Source organism: Microcebus murinus, chromosome 2 (assembly GCF_040939455.1).
Source record: "Microcebus murinus isolate Inina chromosome 2, M.murinus_Inina_mat1.0, whole genome shotgun sequence".
Taxonomy (NCBI): Eukaryota; Metazoa; Chordata; class Mammalia; order Primates; family Cheirogaleidae; genus Microcebus; species Microcebus murinus.
In genome coordinates, this window is record NC_134105.1 from 119,537,469 (window position 1) to 119,554,059 (window position 16,591).

General features: G+C 39.0%; 1 protein-coding gene across 1 annotated transcript in view; it reads right to left on the reverse strand.

Moving 5' to 3' along the window:
- The window catches only part of SLC9C2 (solute carrier family 9 member C2 (putative)), a 91,465-nt gene that overhangs the window by 9,551 nt on the left and 65,323 nt on the right, over positions 1-16,591 (reverse strand). The window contains exons 17-21 of the mRNA XM_076000391.1: positions 14,904-15,053; positions 10,821-10,872; positions 8,627-8,775; positions 6,417-6,542; positions 4,409-4,507 (exon numbers count right to left, since the gene is read on the reverse strand). Of these exons, the coding sequence (XP_075856506.1) occupies positions 4,409-4,507; positions 6,417-6,542; positions 8,627-8,775; positions 10,821-10,872; positions 14,904-15,053 (576 nt within the window). The remainder of the gene's footprint in view (positions 1-4,408; positions 4,508-6,416; positions 6,543-8,626; positions 8,776-10,820; positions 10,873-14,903; positions 15,054-16,591) is intronic.

Consider the following 16,591-nt stretch of genomic DNA (forward strand, 5'->3'; position numbering starts at 1 on the left):
ATTGAATTTACGTTTTAACCACTTCAGTACCACACTCACTGGCCACAAAACCTTGTCCACAGCCGGTACTCATAGTCTGCAGGATAGTTTGTGCTGTGCATTGACGTCGAATTCGTTTTGCCCTTGTGTGATGAGGAAAGCTTGAAAGCACTGAAAGCTTGTTTTACTTTACAGGCAGCTTTATTTGTAATGTAAATCAGAATAGGAAACATATACATATATGTTTTCATTATGTTATATTTAAACGTTCACAATTTTATTTTGATAAATGAAAAATTAGAAAAGTCATATCACGACTGTCGGCTAAAGTTGCTGTGCGCGTTCATCTGTGGCTGTCAACTATAGTTGATGCTGGTACCGAAGTGGTTAAGCAGACTTAGCTAGTCCAGCCATTGCAGGAAAATTCCCCAAAAGAACATATGAAGTATGTTGCATCTTTTAAGTATTTGATTTGACATATTTCATAAATATTGGTAGCAGCATATTTTTGTTTGGATTCTAATGGGAGTATTGCATAGTGGCTAAGCATATGGATAATGGAGGCAGAGTACGTGGGTTCAAAAATGTTCCATGAGCTGATGAGAAGAACTTATATTCAGTAGTTTTCAGGTAGAATGTTCTATAAATGTCTATTAGGCTCATGTGTTCTAGAATCCCATTTAAGTTCATTGTTTCTTTGTTTATTTTCTGCTTGGAGGATCTGTCCCATTCTGTCAGTGGGGTGTTAAAATCTCCAGCTATTACAATGCTGCTGTTTGTCATTTTGTTTAGATCTAGTAAGATTTGCTTTATGAATCTGGGTATGCCTATGTTAGGTGCATAAATAATTAAGATTGTGAAGTCTTCTTGTTGAATTGTTTCCCTTCACCATATTTGTCTTTCTTTACTTTTGTTGATTTGAAGGCTGTGTTATCTGATATGAGAATGGCCACACCAGCTTTCTGTTGGTTTCTATTTGCATGCAATATTGTTTTCCACTCCTTCACCCTGAATCTGAATAAGTCCTTGTGGGTTAGATGTGTTTCCTGGAGACAGCAGATATTTGGCTTGTATTTTTTTATCCATTCAGCCAGCCTATGTCTCTTCAGTGGTGAGTTGAAGCCATTCACATTTTATTGAAAGGATAAGTGGGATGGGTTTCTGTTCATCCTGTTGAGTAGAACGTTATTGCTTTGTTTTACCTCTTGAGCCATTGTGATATCTGGGCTCTGAACTTCAGCTTTTGGGTGATTTGACACTGGTGGGTGTCTATTGTACTGATACATGTACAATATAGTTCTGAGAACTTCCTGCAGGACAGGTCTAGTCTTGACAAATGCCCTCAGTATTTGCTTATCTGAGAAAGTCTTTATTTCTCCCTCCTATAAGAAACTTAGTTTTGTAGGATACAAAATTCTAGGCTGGTCATTATTCTGTTTGAGAAGACTGAGATGGGGACCCAATCCCTTCTGGCTTGTAAGGTCTCAGTTGAGAAGTCTGCAGTTAGGCTGATGGGTTTTCCTTTGTAAGTTACCTGACACTTTCATCTTACAGCTGGAAGGAGTGCCTCCTTTGTGTTTATGTTGGCCAATCTGATGACTATATGTTGGTGGTGATTGCCTCTTCACGATGAATCTCCCAGGAGTCCTTTAACCCTTTGCACTCAGATGTCGAGTGTGACTCGACACGGTTAGCATCGGTAGCAGCAAGAGAAAAAAGCAAGCGAGTGCAAATGGTTAAGCTTCTTGTACCTGGAGATCTAGATTTCCAGCAAGGCCAGGGAAATTTTCCTCAATTATTCCCCCCAAATAGGTTTTCCAACCTTCATGCATTTCCTTCTTCAGCTTCAGGGATGTCTATGATTCTTATGTTAGGCCTCTTTACATAATCCAATGTTTCTTGTAGGCTTTGTTTGTTCCTCTTAGTCTCTGTTCTTTCTTTTTGACTGACGTGTTTAACTCAAAGGTGTTTTCTTCAAGCTCTGACATTCTTTCTTCTGCCTGATGTAGCATACTCTTAAGGCTTTCCACCACGTTTTCTATTTCCTTGGGTGAATTTTTCATTTTTAGAAGTTTTGCTTGATTTTTTTTAATAATTCAATTTTTTAAGTGAAATTTTCATTCATTTCCTGCATTGTTTTTGTGGTTTCTTTGCATTGGGTCTTTATTTTCTCTTGTGTTTCACTCAGCTTCTTTACAATCCATATTCAAATTCTTCATCTGTCATTTCAATCTTTTCATTTTGGTTGATAACCATTGATAAGGAGTTATTGATTTCTTTTGTTCTTATTTATCATGTTTTCAGAGTTCTTTCATTGATTCCTTCTCATCTGGCCTCTCAGTCAATACCTGGGGGTGCTAGGCCTGGTTTACAGGCCTCTCTCTGCGTCCCTAAAGATTGATCCCTGAGCATGCCAGGGAGAGGAGTGCTGGTACTGAGCTGCCTATAGGGTATTCTAGCATGTTTGATGAACCTCTCAATTTACCTCTGACCTGTTGTCTTCACCTCTTCCCAACAGTATGTAGTGAATTAGGTAAACCAGCTTAATCTCTGAGATGGTGGGTGGTATTTGTGAGTACAAATCAGCCACTCCCTGTTTGCTTAACTTGGAAGGTGCTATACTTAGCTATGAGGCTGTTCTCCCATCATTGGTTGAAGTTTGTGTGGAAGAGCCAGATTCTGGGATGGTGTTTTGTGCCCGTGGTAAGCTCTGGTCCCCCAGGTGGGGCATACAGTTACCCAAAGCTTTAGGAGGGATCCTGTAGCTCCCAGAGGGTTGCTTGATTCCTACTCCCCCTGAGGTGAGGAGAAGAGCAAGACAAATCGTGGCTGGATTGCAGAGAGCCTGAGAGGCTTTGCAAAGCCTCAGGGGGTGCTCAGAGGTTGCTTATCTGGCCACTAGAAGCCACCGCTTGTATGGAGTTCAGGGTAATGTCTGCAAGCCGGGAAGGCTGTTCCCAAGGGAGAGGCCTAATCACTTGAGTGCTAAGGCCAAGGCCAGGCTCTTTCCACACTTGTTCACTAGCATATGCCATGCCTCTATCCAATATGGAGGTTCTCCAGTCAGGGTAAAGGATGGGTGTGCTCATAGATCCACATTCCTCAGAGCCCCTCCACACTCTTCTGTTGGAAATGTTCATAAGGGCTTCCTTGCTACCCAAGTCTAGGACCAAGACCACTCCTCTACATCTCCCTGTATCACCCTCTTGTCTTGGAGGCACCAGGTCCAGCCCACCTGTCTAAGTGCACAATCCCGCAAAACGCCAGTGGGAAGGAAGCTTGCAAATTGTGGTGGCCCCACTGTCTAGTGGGCTCAGCCAGGAATGCACACCCACCGTAGCAACTAGCTATTCGTGTGCTTCTCAGTTCAGAGTATTCTCACCGTTGCAATGGGGGGGAAGGGCCTGTGGCTACTAGCGGCCTGAGCTAAAATTACTTTCTCCGATGCTATGATTGGAGGAGGTGCAGAGGAAGAGGTGTCTAGGTGTAAGAAAGTTGGCATTCCAGTCTCTCATGGCACTCTCCCATGAAGTGTCCCTTTGGAACACCCTCACTCCTGGGGTTCACTGGTTCACCTTGCTATTTTTATTTAACCACCATACCTGGGTTTGTGGAGGCTGAACACACCTCCAATATGTTTTGTGTCCCGCTGTTCACTGAAGGTAGCTAGGTAGGGCAGGGGAAACCCCCCTTACCCTTTCACTGGGCTCCGAGCCTCTCTGGGTTTAGTTTAGACCACTGTCTTCTTCTTTCTCAGCTTTGCAGTTTTTCTCAGTTGAGTCCCCAGATGTCTCTGTTGCCTCTGTCTATGACCCACACCTGAGCTGCAACTGCTCTCTGCTTTCCTCAGTCCAACATTCTACCTTCCAGCTGGGATGATCTGACAAGCGATGTTTCTACTCAGCCATTTTGGTTGATCTCTCTGGGTCTTGTGTTTTTATCCATTTGGCCCTTCCATGTCTTTTGATAAGAGACTTTAGTCCATTTACCTGCAATGTTGTTATTGATAGATAAGGACTTACTACTGCCATGTTGTTATCTAATTAAAAGTTATATTTTTGATCCTCATCCTACTTACCTATGAAGGATCTGACTTTTCAGCCCACTTCCTCATTCTTGGACTATCATTGCCTTTAGGTGAGTTAAACCACTCCAAGTATTGGTTTCCTTGTGTGAACATCCTGAGAAATATTGCTTCCTCCCCTGATTGTTGGAGGAATAGGAATAAGTAATGGCTAGGCCAGTATTTTGTAAATGGGAAGCATATTTCAGGTATTGAGTATTATTATTATATCTCAGCTGTAGTGCTCACTTCAAGCAGAAATATTTTCATGTGGAAAAGAGATTGTTAAAAATCTAAATTTCTCCTTATTTTACAATTACATATTTCAAAAATATATTTTAAGTAAAAAAATGAATAGCCCCTTACAATTGCCATTCCTGAAATAATTAAGTAGATTCCTTGTGGCATTTCACCTTCTTTACAAATGACATCTCCATAGTCAAAATAAGCAAGTTTGGCTCTATCCTGAATGAAAAAAAGGAAAAGAAAAGGAAAGTCAATGCAAAAGGTTCATAGTCTACTTTTTAAAATATAAATAAGATTTTAAACCTAAAAATGGTTTTCAAGTAGCATAAAAATACAAACTATATTCTTGGTTTACTAATAAATTATAACATTCTCACATACAACATCAATTTTTAGTAAAAAAGGGACAAGCATACAAACTGTTGACTTTGTGATTAGTAACCAGCTCAGTAACTGATATAAACACCCAGTAACGGTTTATAGAATGAATGAGCGAATTAACAAAGGAAAACCTTTTTATTCTGGCCCCTATTTAGGACTTGGGTTATAAACAAATTGCCTGCCTTCAGAAGAAATTTTAGTTATGTTGGATAGATATTTACAATGAAGTGTGATAACTATAACAGGACAGAGGGACAGTGCACAATAAAAAATGCAGAAAAATCACAGGACCCTGTCTTGTTTGTTCTGTGAGGCCTTTATAGAGGAAGGGACAGCTAAGCCGAGGCCTGAAAGAAGAATAGCAGATACCCAGGATGACATTAATTGAAGACCATTCAGTGCAGAAGATTCAGAAGATGATGATTCAGGGCAGAAGATGTAAAATCTCAGAAGCAAATAGAATGTCTGCCGTTAGGGTAACTGCAAAAGATTCCATATGTCTCAGGCAGGGGGGTGGGTGGACATCAGGGCTAAGTTACCCATTAGGCATCAGTTGGCACAGTGTCTAGTCTCCACAATACTTTTAGGATCTCACAACAATGTTTTAATGTCTTTTAAAATCTGAAGGAAGGGGAAATTTTTAGGTAAAGAAATATTTTAATACATAATGCCAACATATTCATCTTTATACTAACACAGTCATAAAGTATAATTTTTAGTACTTTTTAATGAAGAAAGAGGCTCACTAAAGCAAAGTGCCAAGGGCCCCCAAAGGGTCATGATGCTCATCAGGCATCTTGCAACTGCCCTGACATCATTCACTCCCTGCGTCTCTGCTCTCGCCATTGGGGCCTTTGTGATGCTCCTTCAACACGCCAGGCACACCCTCTCTCAGGGCTTTGTCCTTGCTGTTTGCTTTGCCTGGAGTTCTCTTCTCCAACACATCTCCATGGTTTGCTCCCTCACTTCTTTCAGATCTCTTCAAATGTCACCTTATTACAGAAGCCTTCCCTGACCACTCCATAGAAAATGGCTGCTCCACCATATTCCCTTTTCTCACCTTATTCTTCTCCACAGCACTTATTGCCATCAGATAGATTATATATTTATGTGTTTGGTGTTTGCTGTGTTTATTGTCTATCTCCATCCATATAATACAAGGCTTGTGAAAGTAGGGACTTCATTTATTTTGTTCACTGCCCTATCCCAAAACCTAGCATGGTCTCTGGTTCACAGATAATATGCAATCGATATTTGTTGAAAAAGAGTCCAAATTCCTGTAGCAACACTCAGCTAACTTTGGACAGAGCATGAACTTAAATACACTACAGTTCTTACTATTCCCTATTATACTTCACCCCTTTGGTTTTAATTTTATCTGCCTGGCCTGTACAATAATTTAAATTTGAGGCCCTTGTTTAAAAAAAAAGTCTCTTCCACAGTATGTATCTAGAAGTCCAGAACTCCACAACATAAAACAGAATGGGATTAGTAATAATCAGGAAACATAGAAAGCTCATCCTAAGCAGATAAGCCATTGTGGAAAAACTATCTTTGCCCTTTAGGCTCAAAAAGAAATCAATTCTTCCTCTGGGCTCTGCCAGGCCTCTGTTTTGGCTTACCCTGAATTGGCCAGCACGGGATTCATGCTTTCAATATGCTTTTCTGCTAATCTTGCATTAGGAAGTGGAAAAATGGAAAACAATTATAATAAAATCTGAGCCAGAAAAGAAGACAGAATCTTTACCTTGAAGAATTCAATGAGAACATCTTTATTTTCCAACCAAATGATGTTATAAAGGTATTTGTCAGGAGTAGGGGGAGGGATTGCCATTGGAAAGTTATTCAGTGCTTTTATTTTTGTAAGAAGTACCTAAAAACAAACAAAATAATGATTATCAGCTCCTGTAACAGAAAAGTGACACGAGGCAAAAACTAAGAAAAGCTAAATAAACTACTGTTAGGCAAATGTAACCTTGATTTTTGACTCACAGCTTCTCTCACCCTATTTATATTCCTGTAACCCTTTTTTGTCTCTATTCTCTGCCTTATTACTATTCTCACTGATTTATTAACTCAGATTGAATCTATCATCTTTATAATCTGGTTAACACTTACCCTATCTCAATATCAAATTTTCTAAACTTTATAGTTGATTGCTGTACTCTTTAATGCCATGTTCTCTCGTTTTTTCTTTATGTGTATGATTTGCTTCTCTAAGTCCTAATTTTGGAGGATACAGTTCCAACCTTGAGGCCTCTGAGAAGAAGCCTTCTCTGGCTTCCCCCACAAGGTGAGAGTAAATCATTTTATATCCTTTATTCCTATAGCATTGCCTATGTATCTCCATGATGGAATCATCACATGTATTATTATTAATTTAATTATATGTCTCATCCTACATATTACATAACTTTTGTTGGTTGGATGAACAAGTGATTAAATGATACAACAAGGAAACGCCCATGGACTTTGGGGTCAGTGGTGTAGTAAATATCCCAATTTCCTCAACAGTCCACAGCACTTAGTAGGTATCCAACATATATTTGCTCAATTGAATTGAATAGATGTTCCTATTTCCGTATGACCTGGTATAGATAATTATATCCCTTTTGCTGACAATTAGGCAATGAATTAGTAGGCATTCAATAAGTAACTGTTGGAAGATTTAATTTACCCGTTACCTCTCTGAGTAAACCTATAGGGAAAAATTAGTTTCTTTCCTCATACGGGCTATTACTTATTTACCTTAATTAATGGGCATCAAGCATTTGTCTTACACAGCTTCCAAAGGGATAAATGAAAAAAATGGAATGCAATACACAGTATGTGTGGAGACATGACTTGAAGAATGTTCTATAGTAGCCCTTTTTTTCCCTCATTAAGACATTAAGTCATATTACCCATTTAGTCCTTTCCTGTGACGTTAGAGAAATAAAAGAGATAAAGCCTTAAAGGGCAAAGCTGGCCTATCCCACATTCATTTCCCTTCTAGGGTCATGGAGAGGGACTATGTCCCGGGAAAGACTAGAAGCACAGAGCATGACGGCCCATAGCTGGGAGCTGCCTGTGGCAAGGAAGAACATGCAACTTCCAGTAACAGTGTATCCGTGGGCAACACAGATGGAATGCAGGACCAGAACTTCCACCTTTCTGCTGTATGTTAGGAAGCAGACACTTGCACGGGAGTAGAAAGAGCACTCTTATTTTGCACAAATACAGTCTTGAATAGAGTTGTAGGACTGAACATGCCTTTCCATCTCTCCCCCCATCTCAAGTTCCTAATTTGTTTGCAAATACATTTATAATATTTCAGAAGTCCATTTATTAGCTAATTAGGGTATCTTCCCTGCTCCTCTTCTCTCAGAACTTCCCCTTCCCTGGCCTCCACCAACACACACACACACCTGGTTGGTCCCCTCCCCACCATGTAAATATCATGTGATGCCCACCTCCTTTGGCACAGTAAGTGGGATTGGGCAGCACATATTCCAGCAGTTGATGGAAAAGCAGAAAAATCTAGTGAGCCTATAGAGGGAGCCAAAGGAAGATGCCACAGAGGGCCATGCTGATAGGAAATGAAGAATCTGGAAACCTTTCTAGGTCCTCATTTTAAGTCTCTTTCTGCGGCCTGGCCACAGGGCCTGGCTATTGTGGGCTCTGTAAGATACTCTGTGTCCTTTAAACAAATCCTCTATCCCCATTTATTTACTAAACTTAGCTCAAGGTCGTTTTTGTTACTTGCAACCAAGTAATTCTGACTAATGGGATGCATCAGGTAGCTCTGGCATTGGTTGCCACGGGCATTATCAGCGTCTGCAGGCACTCGCAGAGTTAACACCTGTGGTTAGGCACTTTTTTCCAATCTCCCTTCTCATTACGCTCTGCTAAAGTAACAGTGCAGGCTGGGCTGTTCAGCTGATGGAATTTGAGCAAAATGGGAAATTTCTTGGTTACCTTATTCATCTCGATGCCCTCATATTTATCAATAATGCCTCTTGAGCAAAGGAAGGTGAGATTTTTCAGAGATTTAGAAATCACATTCCGGATTGCCTGCTTAGTCTTCAAAGCAATGACAACATCACGACCCTCATGCTCTATGAGTCCTGAAGCAGATAAAATTCAGTAGGTAACCCATCCAATAACCACAATAACAGTTTAAAATTTCCAAAGTATTTACACAATAGCCTTTTATTCTAGTTTCACACAGAACTCACGAGGCCAGTAGGACTACAGTTATTTTCATCTCCATTTTATGGATGAAAAAATTGAAAACTGACTTCCCCCACCAGCTACGAGAAAATCAATCTTTCTGCCTTATTCCCATGACATCTCCTCCAAATCTCTATTGTGGAACTCATTACACTGCAGAATTACTATTTTTTACTTATCAGTCTCATCCTCCATATTATGTCTTTTTTTTTTTTTTTTTTTTGAGACAGAGTCTCGCTTGTTGACCAGGCTAGAGTGAGTGCCATGGCGTCAGCCTAGCTCACAGCAACCTCAGACTCCTGGGCTCAAGTGATCCTCCTGCCTCAGCCTCCCGAGTAGCTGGGACTACAGGCATGCGCCACCATGCCCGGCTAATTTTCTATATATATCAGTTGGCCAATTAATTTCTTTCTATTTATAGTAGAGACGGGGTCTTGCTCTTGCTCAGGCTGGTTTCGAACTCCTGACCTCGAGCAATCTGCCCGCCTCAGCCTCCCAGAGTGCTAGGATTACAGGCGTGAGCCACCGCGCCCGGCTTGTCATTTTTATTGGTTCGATGAATAAATGACTGAATGAAAAGGCCTCTGAACTTTGGCTGAGGGTCTTTCTGAGATCAAGTCACATATTCTTTCCACTTTAATAAACCTGATAAGGCATGGGCTGGACTGTGAGTCAAGGTTAAAATTGCATCTGTCGCATCTTTGTAATCCTAACATTGGGCACAATGTCCAACCTATGGAAGGTACTTACTCATTTTTTAACTGATATAACTGACCAGTAAAGTGAAAGGTAGCAATGATCCAGAGGTTTTCGTGTCAGAAATACCTGAGCTAGAGACCTGGCCCACCACTTTCTAGCCATATGGCCTCAGGCAAGCCAACCTCTCTAATAATGATATTTGCCTCATGGAGTAATTATAAGGATTAAATGAGATAATGCATATAAAGCAGTTAACAGTTCCTGACATAGTAAGCACTCAATAATCAGTTGCAGAAGCATATGGAACCAGACACTCCCTTTTAGAGGACTGAATCCAGAAAACTTTTTAACACTCCATACTGATCTAAAACATAATATAAAGCAACAGTTCCTAGGCCCCTAATCTTTAAGAACACAGAAATAAAAATCTGCCAATATGCAAATGAAAACAGTGGGTCCTGGATTTTCTGACACAGTGCCAAAATATTCTGACCTACTGTCTCCAAATTTACTTTCATTCATTAGACCATGTTTTTTCCATTTTGATTGGAAAGCATGATCCCCATAAATCCATATGGCATCTTACAATGTGGTCATGAGTACAAAGTCATTTTACTTTATTTTTTTCCGATAGCCTCCATTTATTAAGAGCCTACCATATGCTTGGCCCTCTCCCAGATGCTTTTGGACACACCAAGAGCCTGACCCACAGCCCCCACTCCGTATGAGGAAAGAAGACCCAAGAACCTCGCATAAAATCCTTGGGCTCCTGCTGTGTGCTTCAAGTAAAGGGGAGTGACTGTAGATGCGCAAGGAATGACAACCTTTGCAACCTACATTCCAGGGTATCCTTGCAAAAAGGGGAAACAAAACAAAAAAACCTTTTGTCAAAGGTAATCTTCACAAGTCTTTTTCTTTCAACCTTAAGGACTCCGACCTTACTACCTTAATACACTTTCCACACTCCTCCCATTGTTTTCTCTATTTTCCCATAGCAACTAATAGGACTCCTCTAACTTCCTGCAATTATCTGTTGATATTCTCATGCACTCCACCAGATTGCACTCTTTAAGGTCTACTCATCTTTGTTTTCCGATACCTGGCCCATTACCTGTGTTCAATAAATACTTATTGAATGCATAAATGAATAAGTGAATGAAAGCACAAACTTGTCTTCCTTTGGTTAAATTATAGGATAATAAGATGTGACTTCAGAAAATCAGATACTCTAACTACCTACCTAGTTCTTTGATAGCTTCTCGCTTGTTGGTTTCCAAAATTTCATATAGTTTCTGTAAGAAATTAAGAAAAACATGCATTTCTTATTACACCAAGTACACTTCTGGCTTTAAACTCTGAGAAAAAGAAGTATGGTAGAGGAAATCTCAGTTAGATTTATGAGAGTTTGGCTCAGTTCTTCCCTCTGGGTCAATTCTATTGCTTTCCCCATGTTCAGACATGAATTGCAATGTATGTTGTGCAGTCAGTAGCTTACATAACTACTGTGCCTAATAGTTCTCAGAAAAGATTAGTATGCATTCCACTGTGCTCCAAGGAGAAATCTCATAGACAGAACCTGATTTGGGGATGAGCAAACTGAGAGCTATTCAGGAAGCCAGTCTATTCGGAGCACAAAAATAAGTAGAATAATGGGAAAATGTGGTATTGATTAGTTGATGTTTCCTACAGATAGCTCCTTACATAACTGAAGAAATAACTCCACTCTCTGTCCAATCAATCATACAACAGATATTTGCTGGATGCTCACTATAGCCCAGGCACTGTTCCTCTTGAAGCTTGCTCTCTAGCAAGTGAGTCTTCAGGCAGCTTGCACTTGACCACACCAATGGTTCTGGGACCAAACATCTGACAGTTCTCCAGGGTTGTCAGGTACAGATGTCTGAAACATTGCACCCAAATAATACATGGCAGAGTGCTTTTTATAGGGAACAACTGGTTTGTTATCTAAAGTTTAAGCAAAGTTAAGTTTTTGTTGGTTTTTATGGATTTTTGTTTTAGTGTAGAAAAAAATCACATGTAATAAACCTCTCATTGTGAATATGAGAATGAGGTGTATAATTTTTATTAAATTGTTTCTGCTCTCTTAATAACATTGAATCAATATTGGGAAGGTGCCAAATTACTAGCCTGTCTATGGCACCAACATACCATGGTCCAGCCCTGTTTGCATAAGTGCAGAGACAGCAGCTAAACCCCCTTCATACCAAACTAGACTTACGACGACACTGCAAGACTGCTGTAGAATGACATTGCACGAGAGGGCATAGGAACTGGTGCCTGCCTACAAAGAGAGTATAATCGTGAAAGCATGGACATATATTTACTTCTCTAAAGGCAAGCTGCCACAGGCCAATTTCCAGAACCAGGTCATTCAGAATAAATACCAGTTTGATAACTAAACACATCTCAAAAAGGCATTCAAATCTTTACTGAAGTCTCCTTTAAAAATGGAAATGTATTTTATCTCTTACATGTCAAGCCAACTTCCCCTAAATCTCCACATCTTCTCCCACAACCTCCTTAAAACACATTCTTAACTGCCCCTACTGGCTCTTGTTTCTCTTTTCTCTTCTTCCTGCTTCTGAAATCTCTTCTCCTGTGAATAGCTCTACGATTTTTCTAATTGCAGATTAATCTAGCCTTTCAGTACTTCTTTTAATTTTCTTCTACATTCTTCAATGTAAATCAACAGGATAGAATTCTGTTATACATTGTGTTTGATCCAATAAAGGTAGGTATCTTTACAGCCTTCTTCCCTCTTCTGACTTCAATAAGGAAACAGCCCCTCTTTCTTAGCTAAAAAACAGCCATCAATTGACACTGATTCAAGTCTGAAAAAAAAAATAAAATAAAATAAAAAAACAAAAAAAAAAACAGCCATCACAAAAAATAGGCACCACAACCAGAAGACATAACCTCCAGCCCGTCTGTGGTTTTATGTACACACACATAACCATTGTATCTAGGGCTTTATTAATTAGAATTTAAATTCATCATCGAGTTAGGAATCAGGAGTCTCACTTGGGCTGAGAAAATTTCTTTCAACTATTAATACTGTTCAGTTTAGACCCTCATCTACACATAAGAAAATATAACCAAAATCTCCAAACCTTGGGGAGTTAGGGAACAGATTGAAAGACAGGAACCAACATAGCAAACAGGTGAATAAACCCCAAGCAAATAGAATTAACACACAAAGTAAAGAAACTTAAAGAGATTAAAGAGAATATCATACGAATTTTTTTTAAAAGGAAATAGTTGCTACGAGAAAGAAGCAATCCCAGTTTTGGGAGATCAAAAATGATTATCAAAAAAAAAAAGTACGGCTTAAAATATGGGCTGAACAGCAGAGTGAACACAACTAAAGACTGAAGTAGTAACCTGGAAAAATCAAGCTAAGGGATTGTCATTGAAAAAAAGAGTTGAAAGTTATATGCAAAGTTGAAACAGGGACTAACTCTAAAAATTCAAAAATCTGTTTAAAATAGTGCAAGAAGGAGAAAACACAAACAGGGGGGGAAAATAAAGAAATAATGAAAGAAAGATGGGAATCTTTAGATTGCAGGTCCCACCAAATACTTTTTGGGAAATAATGTTTTTAAACCATACCTAGACATATCTTGGTGAAATTTCAGAACTTCAAGATAAAGAGAAAATTTTAAAAGCCTCCAAAGAGAGAAAAAAGTCTCTACAAAAGCACAAGTAAAATGAGACATATCAGCAATGCTGAAGAGGGGTAACATCTTTAAGTTTTGTGCAAAAAAAAAAAAAGATTTTTGAGAGTCAAACTATTAATTATGAGAGCAAAATAAAATAATTTTAGACATTTAATTCCATATTTCCTATGACAAAAATTACAGGTATAATTCAACATAATCAATCAAATGGAAAATAAGAAGAGGTTCACAGGGTTCAAGAAAGAGTGCTGAAGGATATCACCAAAAGAAAAAAATTCCTTAATCCATTTGAATGCTTCATTTAAAAGAGTCTCCTTCCAGTAGCAAATTTTTAATAACATCAGATCATATTTCCTTTGTTATGAACTAAATCAAATGATAGGTTCTACAGTGAATAACTTTTATATGATCATAACAAATTAAGTTTTTTTATTTTCCATTTATAGAGTCACCTATTAAAAAGAATGAAGACATAATTATACTTACAAATTAGAATGTAAATGTTATAAACCTTTAACCTATAAGAATAATAGCTCTGAAAATTTAAGACGGGGAGGAAAAGAAAAGGTTAAAGGAGAGGAATGTTCTAATCTCCTTAAGTATATGTGCAGGCCAGGCATGGTGGCTCACACTTGTAATCCCAGCACTTTGCAAGGCCAAGGTTGGGAGGATTGCTTGAGGCCAGGTGTTCAAGACTAGCCTGGGCAACATAGCAAGACCCTGTCTCTACCAAAAAAAAAAAAAAAAAAAGAACAAAGTACATATTATTAAAATTATGGTAAGCAGTAGAAAAATTTAACACAGGAATGGTTACTAGAGGTTCTCTCTGGGTAGTGGTAGAAAGCTGGGAGAGATACTTTTACTTCTTTTGTGATGTTACTTTCAAGTTGTAAAATTATGGGTGGTTATTTTTTGCTGTTTTTCTCTGTGTTCTTTCCTATATTTACATTCCAAGACCTTACCCTTTAGGCCATGCAGAGCCACTGAATATTCTTAAGCAGATAGTACATAAGAAATGCAAAAAAGCCCTTTTATTACTAACTTGCAGAGAGTGGCCTGGAGTGGACAGACCGGAATGAGGGAGCCTGGTTAGGAGGTGATTCACTCCATCTGCATACTCACATTTGATACCTACTGCAAATTGCCTGGAAATGAGAAGGGTCTTGAATGTTGAAAAAGTAAATACCACTATTTGCCACTCCACAGTACCAAGATTTCAAGTGTTCACTGTTAAATCTTTGTTCTCTTTTCCTCTCTTCCTCACCGCTCAAGACCTATAATTTCTTTGAAACTTTGTTCAAGTATCAACTCCTGCATAAAGCCTTTTCAAAATGCCCTATCTTTTAGAATGTTACAAAGCCAGAGGGAATCTCTTCTCTACTCTGCACTCAGAAAATAAATTGTATATTTGCTGCTATGAAGATAATAAGTTTGATATTAGCCGAAATGTAAAGATCAGAGACTATTCTCCTCTGAAGCACCTCATATAATGTCATAAATAATTGAATCCCCTTCAACTGTTGGAATTTTTCAGTTTGGCCAAATACATGTAGAAATGGTCTTAAATTACAGAGAACACCTAAGTGTTGTGTTTTTTCCCCAAATGACCAGTGCTTGTTTCTCACCTGATATATTGATTCACGGCTAGAAATTTGTTTTATTAAAAGTTTGGCATCTTCTTGACTTTTGACATAGCCTTTTGTAATACTATACATCAAGCTGAGGCGTTTTTTGATCTGCACATCTGTGATATCTATGAGCATTGGTATTATTGTCTGGAATAATAGGGAGATAAAAAAAAAAAAAAAACACCTGTAAATTTGATGACACAAAACACCCTCTAAAGCAGAAGCTCTCAAAGTGTTACCTCTAGACTAGCAACAGCAGCACCCAGAAACTCGTTAGTAATGCACATTCTTGGGCCCCAGCCCAGACCCACTGAGTCAGGTGCTGTGGAGTGGGGCCCAGCAGTCAGTGTTTCAACACATCCTCCAGGTGAGTCTATGCATACTCAGGTTTGAGAGCCACTCTCTAAAGAAATTAAAGTCTAATGAACAACTGACTCTGTTAGCCTTAAGGGGAAGTTTCTAGCATTGCCTTTTGCTGCATTCTCTGTATTCCCAGATTTCAGTAGACAAGACAGGTGGCACTGTAACCTAGGTGATAGTTACTAATTGAATAGATCATCTCTCTGCACCTTAGTTCTTTACATGGAAGATAAGGAACTTAAAGTATCTAAGATCCTTTTTAGCGCTAGAGTTCTCTAGCCATAAGCAGAGGCAGGCCAATGTAGTGACCTAAGAGAATGAGATTTTAAATATAAACCTCCCTGGGTTCAAATGCCAGCTCTCCTATTCACCAGCTCTGTGACCTTGAGCAAGTTACTCCGTGTGTTTGAGGATTTGGTTTCCTCACATGTAAAATGAAGAAAATAATATCTAAATACCAGAATTCCAATGAAGCTGCTTCTCAAAAGCAATGCAGTCAGTCACACAGATGGGGACTCCCACAGAGTTAAAGTGGTGTCAAAGCACAGGACAGGTGGTGAGGGACTGGGTAACACGGGAGAAAAAAGTGAACAGGAAAATAGCACCATAGTGAACAAATTACAAGAGCAGAGAAAGGAGAGATTGTTTCAGCTGCTACGTTTACTTGTGAAACTTTAGGCAAAGGGAGAGATATTTAAAAAGGATCCTTTCAAAGCTTTACCCCATGATGCACTGACATCCCCTGAGCTACCCCTTAGATCACCTGAAGATATCCAATATTCTTGCAAGTTTTCCAATGCAGATTTGTCTCTTTTGAAAGCTGCATTGTGCTGAGACTGGCTATTAAGGCACCTAACTTTACAGAGTGGTGGCACCTACCTCACAGGGCTGTTATAATAATTTACTAGATAATGTACATAAAGTGTTTAACATGGTTCCTGGAAAATAGTAAGTGCACAATAAAAAAGCTAATAGTAATAATATTAATTCTTTAAATATAGTTCTTTGAGATTTATCAGAGCGTGCTAGACCAAAGCAGCAGCTGGTGCAGAACATTGCTGGCCACAATCCAGATAGCTTCCACAATAATACATTTTTTAAATCTTTGTTTCATTTTAAGTATTTTTCACAAAATATTACTTCTAAAATAATTATTTTACATTCCTTAGCATAAGATAAATACTGACTACCTAAAGAAATTTCTACCTTCCATTTTAAGTCTTAGCCTCGCACTACACATTCTGATTTCTAGAGACGTCTGTGTTATGGTAGAGATATATCTTACATGACCACTTCACTCTAAACTCAGCTCATCAGGCAGAAAT